This window comes from Melozone crissalis, unplaced genomic scaffold (assembly GCF_028551555.1).
Source record: "Melozone crissalis strain CALT ecotype California unplaced genomic scaffold, PUWL_Pcris_2 ptg000005l_1, whole genome shotgun sequence".
NCBI classification, from domain to species: Eukaryota; Metazoa; Chordata; class Aves; order Passeriformes; family Passerellidae; genus Melozone; species Melozone crissalis.
In genome coordinates, this window is record NW_026535783.1 from 55,136,383 (window position 1) to 55,159,647 (window position 23,265).

The 23,265-nt window shown below is 36.1% G+C and overlaps 1 protein-coding gene across 4 annotated transcripts in view; it reads right to left on the minus strand.

Annotated features, from left to right (window-relative positions):
- The window catches only part of RNF180 (ring finger protein 180), a 68,109-nt gene that overhangs the window by 35,961 nt on the left and 8,883 nt on the right, over window positions 1-23,265 (minus strand). For all 4 annotated transcript variants that reach the window (XM_054288313.1, XM_054288321.1, XM_054288304.1 and 1 more), the window contains one exon: window positions 20,410-21,351. In XM_054288313.1, coding sequence (XP_054144288.1) covers window positions 20,410-21,351 — 942 coding nt within the window. The remainder of the gene's footprint in view (window positions 1-20,409; window positions 21,352-23,265) is intronic.

The window sequence follows — 23,265 nt, forward strand, 5'->3', positions numbered from 1 at the left end:
AGTGTTTAATTATTCTTCCAAGGACTGTATCTTGACAGGAATAAAGAGGCATACATAAATAATTTTATCAAAAAACAAACAAAAAAATTTCTCCCAAACCAACAAACAAAACAAAACAAACAAACTAGTCACTTGTTCCATAATGATGGACGATAATTGCACAATAAAAATAAGAAACCATTATAGTACTATGTTAAATGATGTACACAAGTTTTTAATAGTTCTTCAGCCTTCAATCACATTTCATTCACATTGCTCCTTAGATTACTGTATGTAAACTTTAAGTTTCAACAGTTATTTTTTCAATGCCAGAAGAGACCAATTCATATTAAGTGCTTTAAAACATTATGTAAAAAGATCTTGTCAAAAGCCCAAACCAATTCCATAATGTAATTAAACCCAGTGAAATCTTACTTCTATGATTTTTATAAAATCCATTATCATAAGCCCCTCAAACTAAGAGGGAAGAGATCAATGACAGATAACATTGGAAAGGAGATTATGAACTTGTCCCTAGGTCTGCATTATATACCTGCTCTCACTAGATCAATCTATGTTCTTCCTGGCACCAAATCTATTCACTAAGATACTCCTGAGATTGCAAAGATAACACAGCAACACAGAATCTGATAAATTAATGCCAAAATATGATGCCTGCCTTGTCTCTGGGTGTTGTAGATTTTCAATGACTGGTGACTTTCTGAGTGCCTAAATGTGGTACAAACAAAAATTTAAATCAAAGAGTGCAAACAATACATCACTGCCTTGGTAGTAATGACACTTTGAAAAGAAAGGACCACAGACATCACCCTTGACAAAGATTATGACTTTGTTCTCATTTTTCCCAGGAAGAGCATTTAATTTTCTGTGTTTACAACAAAAGCACATAATCTGACAATCTAGATGATAAAGTTCTCTAGGTCTGTATTTCAAAAGGACAATCTTGCAGAAGTTTAAAATGTATACACACTAATATCAAACAGATGATAGCATCTCATTTTTTTCTCTACACTCATTTATAGAGCAAATACCATAATTTAGCTCTCTACTTGTATCAAACGAAGTTACTCTATAATAGAAAAATATTTTATAACGGAAAAAGTTACTTTATAATGGAAAAAATAATCTCAAATATTATTTTATAAAATGTGTAGCTGTAGACATAGAAAAAATCGTCATATGGCTACCTGATATAGTTCCTTGTTCTAGAGTTGCGATTCTTTCAAGAATTGAAAGGTTAACAAGATTCTTAGAAGAACTATGACTCATTTCAGTTAAAAATTACAACAATTTTTACATGGCATAAAAATCCAAGAAAACTCTTTACAGAACACAGGCTCTCCAAGTTTGAATATAGCTGTTTAAACTTCAGTTTTCAGTACAGTAGAACAAATGTATGTTACCATCAGAAACTATCCTTATAGGGAGCTACTGTCTGTGCTCCTAGACAGTTAAGTGTGAATTTGTTTTACCCAATTGACAAAGGTTATTTGCCAATTAAAGCTTTAAATAAAATTGCTTATTCCAAAGATATTTGCAACAGTAACCCAGCAAACAATTAATCTCTTGGAACTTAAAATCTATTGCCTGAATCAGAGCCTTTTAAACACTTCTGATAATATTTATTTTTATGTTTTGATTATACTGGTTTTGAGCATCCTGATTTATGAATATCTAAATTAGATATTCATTTAAAACTTTCAAATACAGATAACAGCTCAGTGAAAGCATATATTGTAATTTATAGCATAATCAATTAAAAACTATTTTACCTGTTAAATGAAACTAAATTAATAATTCAGACTGCTCCATATTACCAAAATCAATGTAGTATCATTCCTGCATCTGAGAAAAATACTACATAAAATTACAATCTCCAAGACTGGAGATGGTTTGTGGTTTGCACCAGGGATATACCTATATACATACATATATACAAATGAAAATTCTTTCAATTGGGTAAGATGATCATTCAATCAATGTTTGGGCTTTTCATCATTTTCATCTCTTGAAATACCCCAGGATTCCTAGTGCTTCGATGAAGTACCTACACTGTACTCAACAGTCTCAAAGAAAATACTGCCTGGAAAACGTGGCATGCTTAGTTTTGCATCAGTTCAAACTAAAATTTAAATTGGCATACCCTGGTCTTCCAGCCTCACCACAGCATGTCATTGGTCTCACACCAGTCTCTGAAAACTTTCTCCAGCTGTAATCTCACTGAACTAACTAGTGGTCTTCAGAGCAGAGCCACTAAGTTGATCAGAGGGCTGGAGCACCTCTCCTTTGAGGAGAGTCTCAGAAAGCTGGAGTTGTTCAGCCTGGAGATAAGAAGGCTCCAGGGAGACCTCATGGCACCTTCCAGAACCTGAGGGGGCCTACAAGAAAGATGGGGAGAGAATTTTTACAAGAGCATACTGCGACAGGATGAGGAGGAATGGCTATAAAACAAAAGAGGGTCGATTTAAATCAGATATTTGGCAGAAATTGTTTACTGTGGGGAAGTGAGGCACTAGCACAGGTTGCCCAGAAAAGCTGTAGCTGACCCATCCCTGGAAGTGTTCAAGGCCAAGTTGGATAGGGTTCTGAGCAACCTGGTCTAATGGAAAGTGCCCTGCCAATGGCAGGGAAACAGATGGCTTTTAAGGTCTTTTCTAAACCAAACCATTCTGATTCTATGATTTCCAGAACATACTGTCTTTTTCAGAGAATATTTTTAATTTTCCAAAATTCTGATATGACACTAAAAATTTTCTACAGAGATAAAATTAAAATGCAACTGACTCTTCAAGCCTTGAAGTTCTCTGAAAAATGGCTGGGCAATTTTTCTGCTATCAAATGTTAAAAATACAGTCAGTTCTGTAATTTCAATTCAGTTTTAAAAATGCTTGTAGAGAGTAGTTAATTCTTTAGTTCTATAGTTAATATGCTTATGATGTACAATCATGTCCACTCAAACCAAATTTAGTACAAAGCAAGGAGCCAAAAACAAGAGTGAAAAACTGTCTTTCCTAGAATAAACTGAGGACTAAGTTCAGTCTTACGGTTCAGACTTTGGTTACCCAACACTATCAGCATGAAGGTCACCCAGGCACAACTGCTAGGTAGGATGCTCCTTTTCATTGCTCTTGCATCATTAAGTATAAATTAAAATTTATGCCCTCTATTTCAGTATCTTAGGAAACACTGGATTCACCAGATACATGATTTGTATTGCACTTTTGCTGTGTTACCATACCCATTTTTAAACCCAAAAATAACCTCAGTGCCGTGTGGAAAGAGGGCAATTGCATGACTAGATGAGCAGGCTGTTCTTAGTGCCTAAGAAGTGCTCTCTAAAGTGTTAACTGTTAAATACTTTTCATTACAGAAGGGGAACACACAGCTGGAACTGGGGGTTCAGATGTGTCCTTTTGTAAATGAAAAAATAAATACCTGTATTAATATCTTTTATAAATTACCTTCATAAATGGTAGTGTGCAAGTGCTTAAACTGATCTTAATTAAACTGGAAACAACACAAGTTTTGCACAAGACTGGTTCTCCCTATCCCAGCTCTCCCCCCATCCCTGCTCACCACCTCCCAGATATTTTAAGTTTTCTTATATAACATAGGAGGAAATTTACTTTCATAGTTTTTTAAATTTTGAAATAATATTTTAGAGTCTGTTGCAGAAAAAGTAGTCCTTCCCAACACTACCCCCACCCAGTAATCCCTAATATTTCCACAGCAGTATAGAAATGCTATAGAGGCAAAATACAAACTTCCTGACCATGCAGCAAAGCAATGTATCATGGTATATGCCATATGATTTAAGCATAGACTGTTAAATACATTAAATACGTGAAGTTAGAAAAATCTCAAAAGCAGATACAAAAGTCCACCTTCAAAATTTAGAGAGACAGAAGCTGGATCACTTTCATATTCACATTATAAAGGGTTTCAATACACAATGGTAACACTCTAGCCCTCAACTTAATTCTGTTCACAGTAAATCAGTTCTGGATAATGTCTCACACACTTCCACTGAGAATAATTACATTTTTATAGCCATCATAAGAAACATCCAGCAAGTGAAGATGATTAGCTGATAGGAAATAGTATGACTACAAACAACCAAGACTTTAACACAAGAACATTTCCTATCAAGATTGTTAGACTATGGAACAAATTAGTAGCAAAAATCAAAAGTATAAGCCATATTTTCATGTTCTAGCTTAGCTGATCTACCAGCTAGCATTTGTTTACCTCCAATCACACCATTCCAGCTATAGTATTATGCTGGCTGCAGCAAACTAGTAAACCAAACAGGATCTGATGTGGCAGAAGAAGCAATAGAGAAATATTTAATTTTAGGTTTTTTCCTCTCTGAACCCAGACAACATGGGTCAGATGAGACAAGAGAAGCAGCCAGTTCCGGCCGGAATTGTATGTGGGTTCCTTTTCATCCACTTTAACTTGAAACCACCACCTACGTTGCCTACTCACACTATCATTTAAACTAAAAAAGCCATCAGATACTGGTGTGTTTCGGCTCTGCCATGTGCTTCTGATTGTGTTGGTATTTTGAACAAAGAACTGTGCAAGTTTCCCAGAATATAATTCATAAAACTAAATTGCACTAGCGTATCAGCAGGACAGTGAGTCATATACCTTTCATTGATGTTCATGCTTGACAAAAACAAAGCATAATTCCTGGAAATTTCTGGTTCAGTCACAAACACCCTGTGCCCGTCCACCATTCTGACAGCTTCATGTTGTTCTGACAGTCTAAAAAAATCACTAGTAGGAGCCCCATAGAATGGAACATGATGCAGCATAATACAATATCATACCTTTTATTCTTTCTTGTGCCAAAAATCTAGCTTGGTTAGCAAGTTGTCAAAAGGACTACTCTGTAAAGTAACAGGGACTTTGAACTCTTAGTGAGCTTCCACAACAATGTGTCATGGAAGATGCATCTTACACCAACAGGCTCCAAATCAGTAAAGATGAGCTACTGGCATTGATAAGACGTTTGTACTTAAGCACAGATTTTTGGTGGAACAAAATTTAAACAAAGCACTGTTCTGTTTCTGAATGAATTTGACACTAACCACAAAAATTTTATAAACATAAATATTCTACACTAAATTAGGGGGGTTCTGTCCTTAGAAAAATTCCCTAGATCAGGTGAAAAAATAGGCGAAGTTCTTGTACAACTCTGGAATGGTTTCACTTTGGTTTTTACTAGTATGTCTTAACTTCTTTCTTTAAAAGTAAAAAGATAGAGCTAAATGAAAAAAAAGACACTCTCCATCCTGTGTTCCATATACACCCAAAGGTTTCTGGTCTATTTCTTCAGCTTCAACATAAGTGCAAATTGATGGGCACCACCCTGTTTTCTACTTAGATTTCACTGGTGCAAGTAGTCATAGCCTCCAGTGAGTTTGCTCTCTTTCACCCCATTCCCCTTTTATTTTTTTATAGTCTAGCTTCACAACAAAGCACAGTAGAAGCAGGGAAGGTACATGCATTTGCACTCAAGCTCCACTACCTTTTGTTGTTCCTCTACCTTCAGCTGCAGTTCCATGTATCATAGCAGGAGAGCTAAAGAAAGAGACAGGAGACAGCGAAAGAAAAAAACCTGAATTTATTTCTTAGGCTAAGTAGTCTCACCCTTGGATTCTAGAGGTACAGTCTGCCAATGAACTTCCAATCAGCTCTGCCTGTGCCAGGTCTTTTCCCTCTCCATACATAAAGGACTGCTTACAAACTAGAATGGGACAAAAAGGAGAGCAGACAATGATGTGAGCGACATTTGGGTCATAGTTCACTAGCTGAGGGGTTTTGCTGCAGAGTTTCTATAACTATGGCACTAAAATGCAACAGTTCACATTCCATACACCATGTATATGGTTGGAAAATACTGACAAAGTTTCTTATGGTATCCATTTTGAGGTATAAGAATTTTCTTCCATTATGCGCAAAATCCCATTTTCGGCCTGTTTTTCCGGAAGAATTATTTGAACAATTGAATGCTATGTACGATAAATGATAATAAAAAGCACACTGCATACAAAAGTACAGCAAGTCTGTTCCCACAGCACATGCACAACCATATTTGAAAAATGACAAAAGATTTATGGAAGACAAGTGGAAAAATACCCCAAGGTATTTTAAAGTTCAAATAAGAAATTGAAGACAAAGTGCTGAGAAAACACATGAGAATTCAAAAAAGCAGCTGCAGTGGTCTGAAGTCTTTTGATATGGTGTCATGTACAGCATATGGAAGGACAAGAAAGGCAAACTGCTGCCAAGAACACAGGTAGAATATTAGGCAGAGAAACTTAGGACAGATAAACAGATACTGTGAATCTCATTTAATCAGATCACTGGATATATTGAGATTCAAAATGCCAAATGAAATCTGTCAAGAATTGACAAGAGAAGCAAGGGAACAACGTATTTCTGTAGATGTAACTGATGAAATAGTGGTATAGATAAAGAGAAAGAGAGAATCATATAATGTTGTGCTAGAGACAATAAGATGTTCACTGCTGCTGCCCCTAACAGGTTTTACATTAGTTCAATCTAGAGAAAAAACAGAGAACAACTGGGAGCACATCTTAGCACTATGGCTGAGCAACTAAATTCTACTGCATCTTTCCATTATAAAGTAAGATTATATTATACTAATAGTGGCTCAAGTTAAGCCAACGACATCCTCAAAACATTCTGTCCCCACTGTGTTGGGTCACATACTGTGCTTTCCACATTTATCCCAAAAATTCAGTACTGTGCACACATTCTAATTAACAGTTTCCATGCACTAATCAATGTTACATTCATACTTAAGGTAAAGGGAATTGGGTTACTTTCAGAACAAAAGGAATCCAAAACACACACATTCCCATGGTGGTTAATACCGTTCTAAATGGGGATTCTATAGATTAACAGATTTCAATCCAGAAAGATTAATCTAGTAGTGATTCTAATACATTATTTATATCCTCATAAAACAGCTTTTAGAAACCAGATCAGTCTGTTGTGCTGTGCTGCAGATGGAAAGAGCAGCATATTGTCACAGCAACTGCAAAAATGTTCTGCCTTTCAGTTTAGAGGTTCCCCGATGAAGAGAATTGATTATCTATCAGAATTCTTTCTGTTCAGCAATTTTTCTAATGCATAAACCCAAAATTCAGTTTGCCAATACACCAAAAACAGTACTCCTCTTTATCATAACATAATTGACACAATCAATTCAGTCTGGATTTTGGACCCACCTCAAAAGGACTACTCAATAACACAAGCCATGTCATTATGCAGCCAAGAGGAATTACCAGGTGTGTTCATGTCTACCCTTAAAAAATCTCTTCCCATTATTTTTCTACAGCCTAGTCTGTCCTGTAGAAAGTGATATGGAACACCAAACCTGCTAAATGGGTTTTTCTGGAAAAATGCAAATTATAAAAACCATATGCAATTGCCCACATGCAACGCTGTCTTTTTCTCTTTGCTATTCTAGAATCCTATTTTCCAATACTGTCAATAAAACAAACAAGAAGTTCTCTAAACTTCTTCTAAACATATCACATATTTGATATGCATCAGAGTAGAGGAATAAAAGCAAATTAATCTAACTGAAGAAGAGCAGGTCCCATGCAGGAGGACACGTTCCTTCTGGATGTGCCAGTGCTGACTAGTCTGCTGCACTGGGGCTTGGTGTCTACAGATTTTTGCCTTATGACTTGTATCTTTCCCTATTACAAAGCTCCTGTACAGCATTTTACATAGAGCATTTAGGAGTCTACCATGTAAATTGAATCTCCTAAAATTTCCAAAATATTAGCAGTTATCTGAATAAAACTTACCAAATGATAAATTGTAGCTAGAATGAAAAAAGAGGTCAGAAAACATTGTGGAAACACACAAAAAGGAAGATTGTAAATTTTTTTCCATACAAATGATCAGCCCACAGTTTATAGTTTTTTTACAGAAAAATGACTGGCACACAGTTTTTACCTTCCAAGAATCAAAAGTGTAATGTTTCATGCTATTCATATATGTTTGTTGGTTTTTTAACAAACATTTTGCTACAACCAATTGGAGCAGAGTCAGAGTCATCTATTCTTTCCAATTCAGGGAGCCTACTCAATGTAACATTCCACATTGCCTGGTTGCTTTCATTATTTAATGTATTTTAGTTCCTTCACCATGTGCGACCTTTTTGATGTTTTAATGAGTTATTTCCTCTGTTTCTTAATAATTAAATAATTTCCATTACTTATTTTCTTAATCTGTAAATTGCTTGGTTTCAAAACTAGTATGACAAGAAAAACAGTGGGATAAGCAGACAGATGGAGTTCTTTTTTTCTAGTAAAGAGCATTTCAGAGTTGCACTATAATTCTAGCTCTCCTCTTCCTGAGACATACTAATTTTAATCTGAAAATGGAAACTGAGATATTTTCTTGATTACACCTACTTTTGATTTTCAAATTTGACTTTTAAAATAGTCCCTAAAATTCTTGTTTCTTACACATTTTTGGTGTGTTTGTGTGCGTGTGTGTGTGTGTGTGTGTGTGTGCGTGTTTGTTTTTGTTTGAGAAATTTTTTTTGGTTAGTCATTTCACCAATTTCTATACATCTTTTACCAAAACATCATTTAAAATTTTTGCATTTATGGAAGAAAGTGAAAATCATCTCTCTTCACCAGTTGCTTCCTCTCAGTTTCCCGTAGGTAAAATCCCATTTTAGTTCCCAAGTTGCTAGCTAATTATTTTCAATTTGTTTCAAAATCTGTATTAGCAGTGCACTTTAGCAAAAAGTCTAAATCCAAAGCAAAACTCAAAATAGCTTTTAAAAGCTATTGAACAAAATACAAATGAAAGAAATAATGCCATTACATTAGAGAGAAGCATCAAATTATTGATTTAGTTGAGTGTTCATAATGTCAAATATTTATTTGATTGCACATAATTCTACTAATCATACAAGACTGATTAGTCTAAGTACTGCAATCTCTCCTCACACTCTAGACAGAAGAAAATGAGATATACATGATATGAAAATAAGACATCTTCAACTTTTTGACCTACAAATATTTGGATTTGATTAACATTTTGTCAAAGTTTAAGATTGTTTTTATAAAGACTATAGGGAGAAAACCTCATCCAATGAATAAGTTTCTTCAGACTGGTAGCATTTTCAAAAAGGTAAGATCTTTAATGAATCAGGACATTTACTTTCCTCATTTTCAATATGTGCAAATGTTTTCTTGCTCATACTCCAACCTCTACCCTTTAGAAACAATGCATCCTATCTCCTAATGCTCAAATGAAGGGTAAAATAGAAACTGGATTACAAATACTAATAAAGGGAAGTGACAAATTTCTAGCATTCTCACATAAAGCACATATACTCTTGAATGCAAATTAAAAGAGAAACAAACCCCCATACATTCTATCCCCCATAATTCTAAATTGTAGTAAATGTGAAGCATGTTTAGCTAAATCATCTATAAAGGACATCATTCCCTTCTGATGTGTAATCATTATAATTTAGGTGTTGATATAGAACATTGGCAAATCACAAATCATTATAATTTAGGTGTTTATATAAAGCATTAGATGATCACGTGATATCAGAAAAAGCAGTGTTTCAAATAAAATCTTGGCAACATCTAGCTTTAGAAAATGACATCACAGCTTTACAGACATAAGGGTGTTACATCATAGCATAGGAAACTTTTGTTTTATCTAAATTTTTGGCACAAACTTGTTTTTTGGACGTTACAAAGACATTCTCATGCCCGAAAGACTGCCAGCTTCTTTAGCTGTAAAAGTAGGTGCTATCTTTCCTTACTTCTGAATTATTTCCTTAATTCTGAAATGCTGTTACCATAAAATACCTCTTCAGTATTTTGCAGTACTATATATTACCTTCACTAATTTATTACTTTAACTTTGCCATTTCCTACTAGAATCACTGATTACTTATCAACTGCAGAAACAGTTGGTATGAAATCTGATCTGTTTTATTAGCATGATGTCTTTTGGATGTGTACAATGACTTTTACTCACTGATTGCCTGCATAATGAAAGAAATGTAAAGAAAAAAAATATTTTTAGATAGCATTATTTTCTCCCATAGGAGATGATGATGAAAAAAAAAATGCTTTGGAGTTGAATACCATTAAAGTTAATGAGATGTTGTGGATTAATAACACTCATAGACACATTGACTGCTATAAAGCATGAAGAAATGGCTGTGGTTTCCTTATCCCCAGAAGTGTTCAGAGCCAAGCTGGATGTGATTTGAGCAACATGGTCTACTGGAAGGAAGACAGAGGGGCAGAGGGGTGAAAATGAGATTATTTTTAAGATCCCTTCTGATCCAAACCATCCTATAATTCTGATTCTGTGAAATAGTAGTGAGCTTTAATTCTCTCAGATCTTAGGAATTTTTTTCTTTAAAAAAATTTTAAAAAAAATTGGACAACCAAGCCCTGCACTTGAATGTCCATACAAGCCACCTTAAATTTACTTCAGTTATATGTATTCAGAGAGTTTAATACCCTGAAAACTAATCAGAAAACCTACTCAAACTCTTAGTCACTGAGAATGAGTCAGTAGCAATTCATAGAAAGGAAGAACTAGGAGCACAAAATTTGGGGTTTTTTTTTGTAAAATTCTTTTCTTACTGTGTATTTGATGTTGTTCTTCTGGTTATACACAGTAAAAATCATGATATGAAAGCACTCTTGTATTATTGTTCCTAGCATTATTGAACTTTGATTTTCATCTGCCACAAAGCATCTTATGTAACTGTAATTTATTGTGCTCTTCACTCTATCTATGTAATAAGAATTCCTGCTGAAATTATAGGATTCACCTAACTGCACAATACTGCAACCTACCTCTGTGAACAGGTCATTATCTTTCTCAGGTGAGAGACTGCAAATTTCATAAATTCTTATGATCTAAGTTGTTTGTAAGCTTCTAGAGAAACTAAAATAATAGATTCTAGACCTTACAGTTCATAAAAGAAAAAAGCGTACAGTACTTCTATGGTTCTAGGCTGATCATCAGTATTTTCTTGGAATAGCAATAATTAGGGCCTTGGAACAGCAGCAAAGATTCTGTGATCATCTATTGAAAAAACACACTGGTTTTTTGGTTGTTTTTTTTTTTTTTTTTTTTTTACAGACAGCAATAAAATATGTAATTAATTTCAGTGGGCTATTTCTTTCTTTTGTTGTTTTCATTCAGCAAGATACAGTGCCTGTGAGGATGGATTAGGACCTTATTTGTGGCATGGGACATTATCCCAGCCATTGATGCTTTGGGTTGTAGCACTATGAGTATATTATTACTTAAGGCAGAGGTGGCTGCATTTGCAGACTTTCTGTGTCTCTTTTCAGAAAAACTACAGATTACTAAGGATGCAAGAAAAGCACAAATATATCAGTGAATACTATTGTATCTTAGCATTCTGAACACCAGTGCTGGCCTGGCCCAGCAAGTAGCAGATGATCCTCTCTGTCTTGTGTAAAATGGGCACATAATGCATAACAGTTCTTGACTTCCACTCTGCTGGGATCATTCTATATATCCTAAAAGCGTTTTATAGACAAGCAGCTTAATAAACCTGTATTTAATTTAAATTAAGGAATAAATTCACAGCACAGCCAGCTATTTTGGCCTTCACTACAGCTACTATGACAGTGCATCTACACTATATTCTAGTCTAAATAATCTAGCTTCAAGACGATCATAAAATATACAAAAATACATACAGATAATCCTGATATATTGTTTCTATCCAGTAGCATCCTGAGCAATTTTCTCTCCTTCCCAACACAAGTGTTGCTTACAACACAACTCATAACCAAATGCAAGCAAAGGTTTCTCCTGCAAATTTGCAAAACTATCTATTCCACTTGTCATTATTAACCCCAAGCTGTGTAGAAGACATGTCAAAGAGTAGAAGAAGTCAGGTCAGAAAATATCCTTAAAAGCTGTAATCACAAATAATGGCATAAAAAGACTGCAGCTAAAAGTAATTAAAACTCTAAAACCTTGACATTTAAATGCTTGAGATAGGAGATTCAGGTGCACGTCAGAAAACAGTAGCTGTTACATGCTATTTTACTCAGATACAACTTCCATACACACTACAACTGCAGTTTTACAAAGGTATGCCGTGCATTTGGGCATGAATCCATCATCCCTAATACCTTCTTCTTAATCCAGTTCTAATCAGTGACAGAATGAATGTGCTAATAACCAAGGTCATGTAGCAACAATAGTTACAACCAGAGCAAAAGCAAAGAGAAACTTTGGCTCAGCAGCAACCCACGCCTGAAATTTATTGCCTCCTTTATTCAGGAAGTTAAAAAAGACATTACTTCATGTACCCACATAGCCCTGTAATGCAGTATTGCTGCTGTAAGAACAACCACTAGCTCAGCACTGACCTTGAAAGGCATCATGGCTGAGGCTAGACACACTTGCTGTGGCTGACTCCCCTTGCCCTGCTGGCTGCTTAGCTTTACTTTGTTTAGCTGTGACAGCAATTTCTCTAATTGACCAGATGTCTGAAGTTAATTTGTTTTACTTTTTAAATCTTTTTGTGATACAACAAGTAACAGCAGTTGTTCCATGTATGCTTTTAGCCCCCACAGCAGCCAGCTGAGAGATCCATATGCAGTCTGAGAATAAATCTTGTTATGAGCATCATCACAGAAAGAGTGAACGAAATCCAAGTACATAAATGCGTAACTAGACACATGAAAGATTTACAGTTGCAATAAAAACATGACTGTGCAAGAAAAAGAACTGTAAACTATTGTGCTCATTAACAAGAGACTTACATAGATGAATAACTTTGGTCACAAGCTAAACCTTGAAAGTCTAGCACTTTCACTACAAGGCTCTCAAATGCTAGAAGGTATCAGCATGAACTTGAAAACTCAAGGTTGTAGGGCAAGATAACAACACCTGACAGTGTGGATAAACGACACTATATCTCACCCACCTATTTGTCCAGAGTTTAGATTATCACTGGGAGCATGAAAAGCAAACCGACTTTTTGGAAACTGACCGCTAGCTATCTTTGTCTGATAAAACACTGATGTTTTCAAAAAGACACAAAAGAACCAGTGAAGTGTCATTAAGAAAAGTAGCAAGACTGCAAGTATTTCCCCCTACAAATTAGGATCCCTTCCAAGAGGATACTGCAGTTTTGAAGCTGATTACAGAGCTCTATGTAAAATGATTTTGAGAAAAAATGCAATGTATCTGGAGAAATCACAAATCATATTTTTCTGAGATCTTCCTGAAAACTAATACAAGCTTCCTCATTAGCAAACAATGTAAACGTATAAGATACACACAAAATGGAATTCATAGAAGTACTTCATCTGCTTAGCTACAGCAACCATAACAAGAATCATTACTAATACTGGCAACTCCTAGACTTAAGCAGCTATTATCATACCATAACAATTTACATAATTAACACGTTCTAACCATATATAATCATATCCTAACAGAAGTCTAAAAATCCCCCATGAACACAGATGTGCACACACACATTAAAAATGCAAGCATCCCCTGCACAGGCATGAAGAGCCATCCTTTGCAGGAACAGAGAGAGGAAGCTTGGGTCCCTCTACTGTTAGCTAGCTAGTTCAGTCCTGCTCCTATGCCTCAGAACCCGTATTACTGCAAGCCTCTGGAAGAAGTGCAGGCCAGGAGCTCACAGAACGTTCCTGTGTTCAATTTAATAACAGAGTGCATTCTGCTGCCACATAATGTTTATGGCTGCACTTTGCTTTTCTGCAAGATAGAAGAAAACCTTTGACAGATACTTATCTTATTACAAAATAAAGCAGCCCTTGCATTTACAAAGAAATTCCAAAGTCTGAACAGATTTGTTATCTTAGACTGCTCTCCAGAAAATTAAAGATAAAAGTGATATGCTCAGTGCTTTTGTTACATCTTTGAAAATATTTACCTCACATCAGGGTTCGACTGCATTAAAGTAATTCTTAAAAAAGTACTTAAATTATGTACTTCTCACTGCCATTTATTAAAACTCTTTCACTCCATCCAACCAGAGGTTTATGGTTTTTCCTTCGTGAAGTTTTACGGATTGCTTGAACACACAGGGTGTGTTAGAAATCATGGTTACAAAGTATCACAGATCAGCTTTCCATTGGAAGTATCAGAGTGACAAAATCCACATTTTTACAAGGAGGATTGCAGAAACACCAGAAAACCCCAAAAAAGATGAAAAGTAAAACTTGCAAAAAAAAGGATAGCAGATTGACATGAAGCAAGCAGCCATGAAATGGAGTGTGGGGCAGAGGACCATTACGACATGTCAGGCTGTACAGAGGATGTGACTTTCTAGAATAACATTCTCCTGGGAAGATACCTCAGCACTGGGAAACACAGCTGCACTAGCCACATGCGCAGCTTGACACACTCTAAGAAGTAGACACATTTAAACATTCCATGCCATGACTGCAACCTCTCACCAAGGATAAAACAATCAACTCAAACCAAAGTATCTTCTTCTGAAAGCTACTACTTGAAAGCAATCACTTCATTTACACACTAATTTTGAAAATTTTGTATTTTGTAAACTATGCTTACTGATGAGAACTAACATTACAAACTGTATATAATTTTCTATATAATATTGTAAGAGACTTAAAGATCAAGATTGCCTCAAATGCTGTCAAGATCACCAAAGGACTTTGCTCATTCTGGCAAACCAACACCACGAGGCAACTGTTCATTGGTTACCACCCTGACCCCTGCCACTCACCCTGCCACTGTTGGATATGCGTTTGTGACTTCCTGGAAATTTGGACAGTAAGTTAAGTCACATGGCAGGAACTAGAGATAAAGATGGTAATATTGTCTGATTATCTCAGACTAGGAAGAGGTAAACAAGCTGGGGGAACACTGATAATGAACACAAAGCATCCACAAGGAAAGCCAGCTCAGCAACTGCACTGACAGTCAACTCTGACTGGGCTCAGCTCAGAAGGAAGAGGCCATGGCCCACTGACTCAAAAGAAGAGGAAAACTGAGCATGGGACCACTCAGCATTGGAAACAAGCAGATCATTTAACCAAGAAAATGGCAAAAATGTGTATGCAATGAGCAGTGATTCCTTTGTTAGCTAAAATGTACAAATGGGGAGAAGTTTTGAGTGACCTTGGACCCTCACTACTGAGAAGATCAGAAGAGGACCAGTGGGATGATGTCTGGAACCACGGTTGGTGATACCTTTTTACTTAATCTGTCTCTCTCACTCTTTTTCACTCCTCTCCTCTCTTCTTCTATTTCTTTCTATCTCTCTGTACCTCCCACTTACTGTTAGATGAAGTTCATATTATTGCCTTCAGCATTTGGTCTCGTTTGCACCTTAATTTGGGCAGAGGCTTTTCTCAAATAATGGGATCTTAACATTATTTTGTAATAGTTGGCAGGATACTGTGATCTGAATTGTCTTTGACAATAGTACAGTTCCCTCTAGGGGGGGTTGTGTGGTTCCTTCCCTGGGAACACTTGGAAACTTTGCCACAGCTTTCCTCTGAGGAAGGTTACATGTTTTTTTCTGTGGGAACTTTTGAAAAAATGGCTGTCCAGGGTAGTCAGTGCAAAAAAAGTATTTTTGTATTCTTCCTTGAAAAATTTGTTAGTTTCCCTCCTACATGACAGGTGGGTTTACGCAAGAAAATTAACCTATTGGTTCCTCATAATGAGCTATTGATTATTCAAAAATAGGAAGATGAAATAACCGTATCCTTATGAGATTTGGTGGAAGAATAGCACTTTCAGTTAAATAAGGAAAATGAAAAAAGAATGCAAGTAGGGGAATTGCTAGCTGTCAAGCATGATGATGCCCAAATGCTTCAGGCAGAACTTTAGAATATGAATGAGAAAGAGGGAGAATCTTAGGGGAATAACTGCAGGATGCAGAACCTCTAACATACTCTGAAACATGATCTTGTAACTCGACATTATTTTGTTCAGTTGGGAGGAGCTGGGAGACAGTGCATGAGTCTGTGGTTCTGCAAAAGAGCAAAATGTAACATTAACATTAACATTGACATCTGATGACAAGGCAGTAGCGTGTTGATACTTAATTAAAATTGAAACCCCAAATGACTGCCAGGATCAGCAAAGAGCTACTGAAATGGTGCCTTATGTATCTACTAAGATATCAAAACCTGGTCATACATCAGGCAAGACTGAAATCCATTAATATTAATTTATTAGGATACTGGAAATCTGGGTATACTTTCAGGATGGCAAAGAGGTAAAATCATTGGAGTAAACAGAGCCAGTGTTATCTGCCAAAATAAGGTTAATTCATGGCTCCTGGATGAGAAACTGAAGTCTGCTAATCTTAACCCTAAAAGAAATCTGGGCTAAGCCATTAAAGCACTCCCTAATTCACAAATTCAACACTTCCCGAAATTTTGCAAGCAGTCTTATTTCCTCCAGATGCGAAATAAATTAGAGGAATGCCCCATGAAAAGATGAAGGAAGAAACAAGAGGAGTGCACCAAACACTTCATGAAACAGAAGTTAAAATTCTAAGGGGTAATCTGCCAGGAAGTTTGTGTTGCTTTCTTCTCCTAGGAGTGCTAGCATTCCCTGCCCACACTGAAGATCAAAAGAACCAGCTCAGAGAGGGTGAATCAGTGGATTTACATGAGAAAGTTCGCAGAAGCCAGCTAAGAAGATACAATAATGACTTTTCCTTTAGGGCCTTTATCCTCCCTGGTAGACACAGGACCTCTGAATCAACACTGGATGGATTTTTCATCCTCCCAATAATCTGTCTGTAGTAGGCTGAATTTTCACTTTTCTTTTTATAGGAACCTGCCAACATATGAGACCGAGCTGCATGAAACCAGTGAAGCTTTTAATTGCCACCATAATTGCTTGTAGTATCAACTTATTAATGTTTGTGATTTGTGTTTTCATTGTGAGTGAACCTGTTGGGAGACCATGTATTAGTCAAACCATTTTATGTGTTGTTAGTTTGATGTTTTGCCAAGCTTATTTTATCTTTTACTGGAAAAAAAATGGTGTGGGAAGACCTTTTACTTTTGTCTCATAAATGTATAATTTTGTCTAAATCAAATTTAGCCTGGGAGTTGGCATAAGAATTTATGTATATATGGAATCATACAAATACATATTAACCAGTTCTGCCTCAAAAGGCTTTAGATTTAGGATAATTTGGCTACATTTTTCAGAGATATTAATGAGTGAGCTGAATAATCCTAACAAAACAAATGTTCCATGTGAAATGGAACATTTCTTTTTTAGACCAGAAGGACAGACAGCCATGGACCAAAAAAGGGGCATGGGTATAACACAAAAAGGCTGTTTACCAGATCTTAAGCAACTTTACTTGTGACCAGTTTTGGAACAAAATATGTTATCAATCATGAGACATTCCAAATCAAATCAGAGATTTATATTCCCTGTTGAAGATGTCTGATGTACACTGACTTTTTACAGTGTGTCCTAACAGAGTATTTTAACTTCACCTAATTTATTTTATTTATGCTAATCAATATAGTTACTCTAGTGCATTCTGCACCACATGCGCTTCTCAGTTGTGGGTGCAATTTACTCTGGCAGCAACGAGGGCCATTTGCACCCTGAAATCAAAATTAAAGAAAATAAAAACCCAAAAACCCCAACCAAACCTCAAAGAAAACAAAAACCCCAAAAAACCCCAACCCAAAAAAACCTCAACCAAACCCAAAAAACCCCAACATAGAATTACTCAGCTGGACAGGAACATTGCCTATAAAATTCTTTCAACTATAGTGGATATTGTTGAAAGAGTACACTTTGAAGTGTTTAGTTAAAAAATTTTGAAGTATGTAAGCACGCTTTTTCAACAAATCCATTCAGACTTATTCCCAGTGTGCAACTGTGTAATCAGCTGTACTAAGTGACCTGAAAATCTACTTCAGAGCAGGCTAACTGACCCATCTTAACACATAATGTATGTATCTATTTGGGATACTGGCCTATGGGACTTAAAAATCAAGATGCTCTCTGTAATTCTATAGCTAAAGTTGGCCTACATCCAACAGACACAGTATTGCAGAATCCATCACATCCACTACCAATTAAACAACACTCAGATCCTTGTGTATCACTGGTAGGGGCAGTGCCTAATCAGGATTGGGTTAGTAAGTGGAATTGGACTTGTATTATTAATGATTTGCACAGCTATTGTACATGGTATGATTACTTGTGTTCTTGCTTCTGCTGTTTCTGTATTTTCTTGTAGGGCCCTCTATCTCTGTCACCCCCACAGACAACCCATGAACTGAGGAAGAGGCCCTGGAACCCAGTGTTTGAGCCACAGGGTGGTGTAAGAAAAGCCAGCTCAGCAACTGCCCTGACAGTCAGCTCTGACTGGGCTCAGCTCAGAAGGAAGAGGCCATGGCCCACTGACTCAAAAGAAGAGGAAAACTGAGCATGGGACCACTCAGCATTGGAAACAAGCAGATCATTTAACCAAGAAAATGGCAAAAATGTGTATGCAATGAGCAGTGATTCCTTTGTTAACTAAAATGTACAAACGGGGAGAAGTTTTGAGTGACCTTGGACCCTCACTACTGAGAAGACCAGAAGAGGACCAGTGGGATGATGTCTGGAACCACGGTTGGTGATACCTTTTTACTTAATCTGTCTCTCTCACTCTTTTTCACTCCTCTCCTCTCTTCTTCTATTTCTTTCTATCTCTCTGTACCTCCCACTTACTGTTAGATGAAGTTCATACTATTGCCTTCCGCATTTGGTCTCGTTTGCACCTTAATTTGGCTAGACGCATCTCTCCAATAATCAGATCTTAACAAATGTAACTAAAATAATGTTGGAATAGGTTAAGCATTTCTTAACAAGAAAAATTCTGAAAGTATCTTTCTTCCTTAGCTATCAAAAATTCAGAAAATCTGTACGATGTCTTATTCTTGAAAGTAACATCTAAAGATTAAAGTGTCTGGAGACACTGTAGATGACATGATAAAATTGAAAAATGTACATTGTGCTTGTGGATCATAATTTCACTGACCAAAACAATAAGATCTGGAATTTTTAAAGCCATTTTAAGGACCTGGACAGCTAAGAATCTTTTTAGGCTTATTAGAAAACAAGTATTCAATATTAAGACATCCACATTCTCAGCTTAATAGATGCGTTTTACGAGAACAAATTTTCAAAAGGTCTCAATAGCAGTTTAAGTCTTAAAGCAAAACAAAAAGCCTTCCTAAAGAAGAAAGAATATATGCACACCATACTGAAAAGACTCATAATATTTCCAAGACCCATTACGTTTTCAAGCTGGTTCTCATATCTAATTGAGAGAGACACCCTCTAAGTATCTCTCTTAAATCTTGAATTCACAATGACAAAGCTTCCCAAAGGAGGAATAATTGCTTGAGTAGATACTACTTCTCTGATTAGTTAGTAAGGTTGCTCTTGCTTACCACACAGGTTTTTGCAGGAAATTTATGATGAGAAATTTTCTTATAAAGGCATATTTATCATTAGTCATTCTACTAAATTTGAGAGGAAACCAAAACTGTGTTAGTCATTTCATGACTGGCTTTCCTTCCCAGCCTTCCACCAAAAATTGTGACTGCCTATCACCTTTAATTCTGTTCTGCTTTATATGCCTTAAAAAAGGAAACCATTACTGTCCAATTGATAAGAATATGTAACAGTTTGGGTAAGATTTGCAGATAAAATATTTATCTGCAAATATTATTACTGTTACTTAAAATATTAGTCCTATTAAGGACTAATATTTTAAATAACAGTAATCAACTCTTTACTCATAGCAAAATATTTTTTATGGAATGATGATGATGATGATGATGATGATGATGATGATGATAATAATAATAATATACAATAAATAATGAAGGCATTTAAAACATACTTAACTATAAAGTTAACTCAAAACACCATTAACTTAAAGTTAGAAAATTCTGTCATGGTAAGGTTCCTCATTTAGAAGATTCAAATTTTTAGTTTTTCTTTAATCCCACAGATTAAATTTCTCTGTGTTTTTTCCCACTTCAAATTAATATGACATCACAAAACAATAAGAAGGCCAGTGAAAACCCATCATGTTTTGATTTTGCCCAGAAAGAAAAGCTGATATGACAGACTTAGAAAAAAACTACATATAGGAAGGGTTCACACATCTTTGCTTGCCTGATACCTGACTGCAGGTCAGGTAGGAACTGTAGACAGTTCCACATTAAGCCAGTATTAAAAGACAACATGAAAAAAAAAATCTGAATTATTTCGAAAAGCAAGTCAAACTATACCAAAAAAGTAGCATAATTAATTTTAAACACTTACTTGCTTCAGTAGACATTGTTCTCGCCTTTGTTTTCTCCTCAGGCTTTTTGACTTGTCTCTTTCTCTTTTACTCAGCTTTTGGTTGAAGGAGATACTCATAGGCTGCACAAGACCACCAGGTGTGATGTACTGTTTGTCTTTGACAGCCCTTGTAGGCGAGGAAAGATTCATCACAAATGGTGACCCATCAGCAATGACAGTACCAGAAGATTGTCCAGTAACTTCAAAGTCACACTCACTTTCAGTGTCTCTGTGTAGTAATGTAGTAACAGAAGTAACTTGAAATTGTTTTTGTAGTATCTCAGCCCTGGAACTATACAGATCCTGAAAAGAACTACCACCTTTTCTACTGGCCTCTAATTGCAAGCTCCCTTGTACATAAGCAGGTGCATTTTCACTTGGGCCATGATAGAGTGGTCCCACGCCGCAAGTTTCATATAACACAGGTGACAAAACAAGTCTTTCTCTGATATTTAAATGCAAGCTACATGGTCTGTGAAAAGGTTTTACAGTGCATGAATCTTTTATAGGATAAGAAGAAGGGAGATTTCTTTTTTGATTTAATGTCTTTAAGGGAAGTTTTTTACTTTCTATCTCATATCTGGGAGCTCTTACTTCTAGACAAAGTGCTTCTATTAATCTTCCAGTGCCATTATTACTTCCAGCTGTGTATGAAAGCCCTTGATTTATGATTTCCAAAGTTGCAGTTACCACTTCATGGCAGGTATCCTTGTTAAAACCTGACTGAATTTTGAGAAGCAAATGTTTCTCTGATGATTCTGACAATTCAACAGAGAAAGGTGGCTGATCCTCAGTCCAAGTTTTGAAGAAATGTATGTTTACTAACTGTCCACAGGAACATTCTTTGTTGCAAACAAAGTTAAAGCCACCTAAGCAGGCCTCACAGAATGGACAGTGCAGTTTTCCAATTGTCCACTGTGCCTATTGACAAAAAGAGAAAAAAATAAAACACACAACATGTTCACTGAAAATAAATGAGTAAGAAATAATTACTGAAGTTATTTTCTCCTTTAGTAAGAGCATTTTCTTCTTGTTTTTCAAATAGAATAAAAGATACTTCACAGCAGAAAGCAAATTCACCATAAATAATGTTCTGGTCAAAGCTTGGCTTGCTGCAGGGATAACAAATTCTAAGAAAACTACAAAACACATTGTAAAATGTAAAAGCTTTGAAATATGTTTAGAATTTGTCCACAGATAGAATAATGCTGCAATACTAATGAAAACATTAGATCTTTAAAGTAGTAAAATCAATTTCCCAAATTAATCTGGAATTGGCAAGCACAGCTTCTCAGCTGAGTGTTCTGAGCACTTATACATTTCTTACATACTAAGTACGGTGGAAGAAGATTTCTTACAAAAAGAATATAGCTTTTCACTTAGATTAACCCGCAAAAGCTTAAAATGGTGTTTGTATTTTGGTGTTTGTAGCTTTACAACATAATCTCTGTCCAGAAACCATGACAAATCCTTAATACTCTAAATATAGGGAGACAGTTATTTTCATTATTTATAGTTTTATGAATTCTTTTCAACCCCGAAGGCATTTCTTCAAAAGGAAATACATATCAAAAATCTATAAATGCCTACATATTAATACAACTATTAGTCCTCCTATATATTTAGACAACTATTAGTATTTTCAGCAATTATATTCATTTGTCAGCAGTACTGTTGAGGACTAAAGTTATGCAAGTGTTTTTAGGATCAAAGCCCAGATGAGAAACAACATTATCAACTCCAGACACATTTAACTGACTTGAGAGTCTAAACAACTATGAATACAGAAGGTGCACAACATTTCTAGTTTAAGCATTGCTTTCAGTTGCAAATGCCCTTCAAGGTGATTTGGACAGCTATGTCCACAACTGATCCTTGTCCCATTCAAAAGTACAGAAAATGTCAGAAAGACCAATTTAGCAGTTTCAGAAAAAAACTCCAGCAACTTGTGTGGAAAAAGTTATTTTCAAAAAGAATAGTTTACACATAATCACAGGCTTTCAAATTCTTGAGAATTCTGCAAACATTCACAATGGCTCTCAGTTTAATAAGACTGACCGATGTGTACACAGGCCATTCCCAAAGAAGAGTTAAGCTTCTTCAGAGATTTACTCTTAAGTCTCCCACAGTCCATTTCCCATTTCCACAGATGACAGGGGCTAGACATTAAAATTAAGAGAAAAGCACTTTCTTGTGACTTTATTGGGTCTTTTTGGGATGGAATAGCATCCAATCTTCAAATGGAGAGACAAAATGATTCACAGAAGGCCAGAAGCCTGCAAAAAATGGACATGCAAGACACAGGAGGAAAAAGGACACCTCCATGCCCCATGTGCACAGAGACTGGGAGATGAGGTGTAGTACCAAGGAGCCTGGGACTGATTTAGCATGAGTTTGGCAATGGAGTGTGGAAGCACTGACTCAGTAAAAGAAGTAACAGCCTACTAGTGGAGGAGGTGGTAGGGGGAAAATCGGCAAGATCTGAAAGGGAGCTGAGGGTACATAGATTTAGTGATGGACTGCATAAGGAGGGAAAATGGAAATGGTTAGAAAAAGAAACCAAAACGAGCAATAAGTGATGGGTAACAGAAAATCCAGGTCAATAAAGGTCACTAGCAGCATTAGCTACATATTTATAATTATTGAAGATTAACTATACTAATACGTACATGAAATCCAAGAAGATTGGTTAAGAACAGGGACAGATGGCAAAAAAGAACCGGCTGGGAAGCAGTGGGTTTTTACAGCCTGCAAATAGACTTTGCACTTATGCAGAATGATTTAGCCTTTGATTCAGGAGTCATACAGGAGAAAATAACACATGATCACAAAATT